The sequence below is a fragment of the Scardinius erythrophthalmus genome (assembly GCF_964197995.2).
Source record: "Scardinius erythrophthalmus genome assembly, chromosome: 3".
In the NCBI taxonomy this organism is placed as follows: domain Eukaryota; kingdom Metazoa; phylum Chordata; class Actinopteri; order Cypriniformes; family Leuciscidae; genus Scardinius; species Scardinius erythrophthalmus.
Window position 1 is genome coordinate 48757788 of NC_138223.1, and position 6400 is coordinate 48764187.

Genomic DNA, 6400 nt, shown 5'->3' on the forward strand with positions numbered 1-6400 from the left:
TTTATTTATTGACCATACACTCAAAACAAAACAAAGACACATTTAAATGTAAGCCTTACAAACAACCTTTTCACACGTAAGTTTTTCAAGGCGACCGTTATTGATCGTAGTATCACTTTATGGTTCCCATGGAGACGCGTCTTTCATTGCTTGTCACACCGCAGGCACAATAGCGCTGAATGATCAGCTTTTATTTCCTTTTTTTATTCAAAATTTCACAAATTTATTAGCTATAGCAGGATATATCTGATATTCCGTTTGTCAAATATGTGCAAGAGGATGTGTTTTGTTGTTCAAACACCTTTATAACAATCGCGTTAGTTGAGCTGTATGCGCAACATATTTTAGGCATCTACGTGCTCAAAGTGTTGGATTGTAACAAGCGTAAGTCCCGGTAAGATGATGCTGGGCGCTCTAATAGTTCATCCAAATAGCAACATATAAATGGTAACGTATGATTTTCTGCCCCCACCCCTTAAAACACACAGCTTCAGTCTTAATTGGCTTCCTCAGAAATTTTCCCCACGCCACGCCACTGCTAAACTGAGTGCAGCTGAAGAAGCGACTATACAGAAAGCGTAGAGATGCTGATCCTGAACGCATGCAGAGTATTAGCAGAAAAGGAAATAGAGCTATGTCAGTGACATTGACACACAAAAAAAGAAAGAGATTAAGTGATTTGAGTGAAAGGGAGAAGAGATATGAGCGAAAGGCCTAATAATCTCCTTATCAGTTACTGTAGATTATCATTAATTTTCTGTACCTCTGACTGCATGTACTGAAAAAAATTAGAAATAATATTTCATATTTCATACATGGTGAATGCAGTCTTTAAATACATGCACAAAAATAAAAAATAAAAATCATTACGCTGTCATTTATGTGTACTCATTAAGTCAAAGGGTAATCTACTAATGTGGTCTAAGTTTAAATTTTAGAAAAAGAAATACATTTTATCTTGCCATACCAAAAGTGGACGTTTCTGTAGAATGACTCAGCTCTGCAATATTGGCCTCATTTATATGACGAGAAATTAAAGTTTTCCTCAGATAGATTTTGACAAAAACAGAAGCACGTAGGCTACTATACAGTAAGTTTCACCCGCGTTAACAGGAAACAGGAAACACATGAATATGTATGTTCTGTCCAGTGCAACCGAATATCCTAAAACTCGAACCAAAACGCGCCTGATCCCGACGGCAAGTGGAAGGAGGATACACTAAATGTCCTTCGCTCCTTCTGCAGAAATAACCAGTCATTGTCGGAGGTAACCATTCATTTGAACAAATCAGACTTTCATTTTCACTTTAGTGCCTCATGACTCATGATCAAGCTTGTTAACTTCAGGAAGTGAAGAGAAACTTGGTGCCGCTCATCTTGATTCTTCACACATGTGAGTAGATGTTAGATATATCTCCAGTCATTAGTGTTCATAATGGTAATTTGACACTTTTATAATTTGTTCAGTTTTTAGTATGTGGACATTGGTGTTGTGTTGGTGATCGGATCGATATGCACATCACACCACGTGTGCCTAAACACACATATTGTCAAAACTAGCAATGGAAGTTATTTAAATGAGATTAACATCACATCATGAAAATTGCTATGGTAAAATAATCTTATGAAATGCAAGTGACTGTACTGTGATCTGCTGTAACGTGTTTTGTATTGTTGAGAAGTGTGTTAGTGTAGGCGCGTTAGGAGCTCAAATACGAAAGTAGGCTAGTAAAAACTATTTCTACTTTTTTACAAATGCAAATAATGAAATGTAGGCCTGTTTTGATCTGACAAGCCAGTGAAAATAATGGAGTTCGTGTTATTTTGATGGCTGCAGACCATTAGTGCCATAGTCCCAGCTAACAAGGGACGTCCCCCGGACTTTTCGCACGTCCCATTAGGTCCACATTTGGTCCGCTTTATAACGTTCGCTGAGGACGTTCTGAGGACATTTGTCCGGGCCAGTTTGCGAACGTCCCTATTTCGTCCCTCACCTGCCATTTCCATGACAACACTTGCAAAATCCAGTCGCCCATGCATTTGCTTTTATCATCAGACCTGACACCTTGCAACTCAGACAAAAGAATAATTGAACTAAAATATAAATGCAAATAAACTATAGTAAAAATATTGTTTGAATTAATAGTAAAATTAAGTTCATGTTAAAAAATGTAAGTGTTTTAATATTAATGTTAAGATAATAACTTCATGCTACTTAGTACTTTTATCACTAATTAAAGATGTAATCAAATCACGAGTCTGTTTTCAGCATTATAATTTAAACAATAAAAACATGATCATTGATTCAATTGAATATAAGCTACAATTTATAATAGGCTATTCATACATGAAGAAAATAAGGTTGATTTCAAGCGGCAACCTCCCTGTCTCTCTCTTGAAACCAACACGGAAGTGAATTAAATGGCAATTCACTTCTTGAGGCTGGGTGCAGAAGTGAGTCAAATCTGTATCTCCCCCATGTTAAAATGCCCAACTTTACAGCGGAAAAAAACATGTTTACAGCCTGGAGCAAAAAGTGGCTTTGGTCCAGTGGTTCTCAACCTCTCCTGCAGGGACCCCCTGACAGGCCATGTTTCTGTTTTAACCCTGAAATGGCACACCTGACTCAATTAATGAGTAGTTATTAGAGTAGAAAGAGTAGGAATTAGTCAATTAATCAATTAGTCAACTACTCATTAAACCTTTAATTAACTGAATCAGGTGTGCCATTTCAGGGTTAAAACAGAAACATGGCCTGTCAGGGGGTCCCTGTTGGTCTATACAGCTAATTTTACAACTAATTTTGTCTTTCATGACGACTGTGAGGGGGGTGGATTTTTTTATAACTCATCCGTTTAAATTATATTAAGCCTAAAATTCCTGCATAATTAAGGTTGTCCACTTTTGAGTGATACACAGCAAAATCCCCAGAGTTAAATTAACTCTGTTCAGAGAACATTTGGTCCCTCTCTACAGAGAGTTAAAATAACTCTGAATCAGAGTTAAAGTTAATGAGATACTTAAGTGATTAATTAAGTGATGATTGGGCATTAATGATGAACACCTGCTGTCAACAAGTTCTCAGCAGAGGAGGATTCAACAACTCCACAAACAGCATCACCAGCTTCACTTATTACTAACCAGGGGTGCGTTTCCCAAAAGCACTGTTGGCCAACTATGGTCGCAAGTTCATCGCAATTTCAATTGAACTCTATTGGTAACGACAGAACTTGTGACCATAGGTGGCCAACGATGCTTTTGGGAAACGCACCCCAGACTGACTTTATTTCTGTCAGACGTCTACAGAAGGTCTTATTAAGAATTAACAGAGGTTTAGATGTTGATGATTTATTGAAAATGTATGGTCACCGTTATAGTGATGAGTGTTTCCTTCAGTTGGGCAGTTTGACTTTTCTTGGAAGTTTGTGGTTTTTGTAACAGCTTTTACCAAAACACGTAATTTGTTACAAAGAAAGCCAAAAAAAGATGATCAGGTGATATAGTTTTTAACAGCAGATAGTAAAAAAAATGCACTTATATCATCACTGTCCAAAAGTGGTCATTTGATGTTAATAGATAATATTCACTAGCAGTACTCTCTTGCCACAGATTGGACATATTGAATTTTTAAAATACATAATAGGGGATATTTTTTTTTAAACAAAGACATCAAGAATCAGCAATCTCAACAATGGTGACATGCTTCATGCTGCAATGCATGCTGGGAGCCACAATAGTATAAAACTCATGGCTCCCAGGATGCATTGCGGCATGAAACATTTATATATATATATAAACTTAAGCTGTGTAAAGAAGCAGCAGGTTTAATTCATTTAATTAACAAAATATGTTTCCTCGTAATATAGAGAGAGAAAGGACAAAATCTACTCCACTCACAGACAAGATGCGGAGAAACATCATGGAAGAACCTCCTGATATGAGTATTATGCTGTTGGGCTCGACTGGATCAGGAAAGAGCGCTTCAGGAAACACCATCATAGGAATTAGAAAAACATTTAGAGAAGATTTGTCTAATGAGGCTGTGACCAGAACCTGTGAGTCAGCACAAACAGAGCTGGATGGACAAACAATCACAGTGATCGACACTGTAGGACTCTCTGATACATCAGTGAAGATCACAGACGCTCAGACTCAAATAGAGAAGATGCTTACTCGTCATAGTCTTGATGTGTTTCTGCTGGTGATCAGACTGGGTGAGACTTTTACAGAGGAGAACAGGAAAGTTGTGAAATGGATCCAGAATCATTTTGGATCAAAGTTCTTAACTCACACAATAGTGCTCTTTACTCACGGAGATCAGTTACACGAGCCAATAGAGAGATATCTGAGTAAACGTAAAACACTGCGGTCAGTAGTTGATCAGTGTTCGGGAGGTTTTCATGTTTTTAACAACAAAGATGAAGATCGATCTCAGGTCACTGAGCTTCTGGAAAAGATTGAGTCACTGAGGATAAAGAATGCATACAAGAGATACACAGAACAGGACTATAAGCAGACTCAGAAAGATCTTCTTCAGACTCAGAGAGCTCTTCTACTCAAGAAATATGCAGTAGGAGCAGCAGTTATAGGGGGAGCAGTGGGAGCATATCTAGCAGTTGGAAGAGAAGCACCAAAAGCACCAGAAGCATCTTTTTTTGAAAAATTATTTGTATTAATAGGATTAACAAAAGCAGTAGCAGCACCAGGACCAGGACTAGCAGCTACTGTCTTGAAAACAGCAGTAGTATTAACAGGAGGCGCAGTTCTGGCAGCAGCAGGAGGTGCAGTTCTGGCAATAGCAGTGTGTGTTGTAGTCTATTTTTTGGCAAGTAATTATAGCTAGTATTATAGTATTAAAATACTGTACAAGTATCATTATAAGATGTAAATAACATGAGTAAAACAGACTCATTTTACACATTTACTTCCATATTAAACACAGTCAATGCTTCAAAAGAAATAACTCAAATAACAGAATCAATTTTTCCAATACATGTCTGTATTGTATTATACTATCCTGAAGTAATGGTGTAATGTACATTTTTTTGTTATCATCATTTTCAAGATTTTAGTGTTTTCTATCAACTTATGTGTGTGTGTGGCTCTCCTGTTGTCCTTTATTAATTATTGAATGCTTACTTTAACTTGCGGTTAATTTTCTTAGGATTCATGTCATGTTTGAAAGTTATGTTCCTTGTTATGTCTAATATAGCATATAATCATGCAAAAAGTTTCATGCAAGTTGTTGAGTTATGTCCGTCAACACTGAGACGGCGTTTTTGTCCAGTGAAACTGAGCTTTTTGAAAAAGATGAGGCATGTTTAGTCATGTGACACATATTGAACCGATAGATTTCTATGTTTATATCGGTATTGTGTCTGTTATGTGCTATTCACTTTCACACTGTTGCTAAAGACATTACACACTCTTCATATGTCAGTCCTGCAAACATGAAATTTACTCACAATTGCTGTCCTGTATGGGATCAAATATCCCGTCTAAAGTATTGCAGTCACGGATCAAAATATAAGAAGCCTGAATAAAAAAATTACAAGCATGAATACAATTTTTAAACACATTAAAACATTTTTTTGTTTTTTACAAAACTTAAAGGATTAGTTTTTACAAATAATAATTTCCTGATAATTTACTCCCCCCCATGTCATCCAAGATGTTCATGTCTTTCTTTGTTCAGTCGAAAAGAAATTAATGTTTTTGAGGAAAACATTCGCCATTTGTTGGCTTTTTTCTCCATATAGTGACTTCAATGGGGTCACATCTGCTTTTCTTTACACAGTTTACTTTAGTATTATGATGTTTACTGAGTTAGGTCTTTTGCATAGAACAGAAAACCATGTGCAGACGTTGCTACTGTATCTCTGTAACTTTCAGAACCTGTACAAATTATATCAACTGATTTTTCATGAACGTGCTGGTGATTCTGTGATTCTGTGCTCTTAGTTTGAGGATTTATTAAATTTTTTGGTTGTAAATGACACCTGTTTCCTTTTGTTTTCCTTTTATTTATAAAAAATTGTTTTTCACATTATTTGCCTTTTTGTTATAATAAATGAAATATAATACTGTTTATCACAAAGTTAAATAAATGTTTTAATATTTATGTATTTTTTATATTCCTTTTTCAGTTATTTATAGAAATGTGTCATACAGGCACTCCCACGGACAGTAGCACTGTTTGCTAAACAGTAGATCAGTGTTTGTCATTTGGTTTCTTCAGGACTGTTGACCCAACACACTGTTTATTGTACAAACGCTACAATTTAAAGAATTTCAAATTCTGAAGTTCATTAATATTACCATGAACTGCAGAAAAGCAAAAAATTACTTAAACATACGTCATAATTAAATATATTATAGCGATTTATCCATTAATCATAAA

At 36.0% G+C, this 6400-nt stretch overlaps 1 protein-coding gene across 1 annotated transcript; it reads left to right on the top strand.

Moving 5' to 3' along the window:
• The first annotated feature begins 1111 nt into the window (after positions 1-1111).
• On the top strand, positions 1112-6124 carry LOC308688237 (GTPase IMAP family member 9). The gene is made up of 2 exons (XM_081361182.1): positions 1112-1393; positions 3867-6124. Exon 2 carries the CDS (start codon positions 3905-3907, stop codon positions 4841-4843), a length of 939 nt encoding a protein of 312 aa, XP_081217308.1. The 5' UTR covers positions 1112-1393; positions 3867-3904; the 3' UTR covers positions 4844-6124.
• Positions 6125-6400: the final 276 nt, after the last annotated feature.

Bases quoted from the DNA above. Each gene is read 5' to 3' on its own strand.
- LOC308688237 (XM_081361182.1), top strand. From the start codon at position 3,905: ATGCGGAGAAACATCATGGAAGAACCTCCTGATATGAGTATTATGCTG.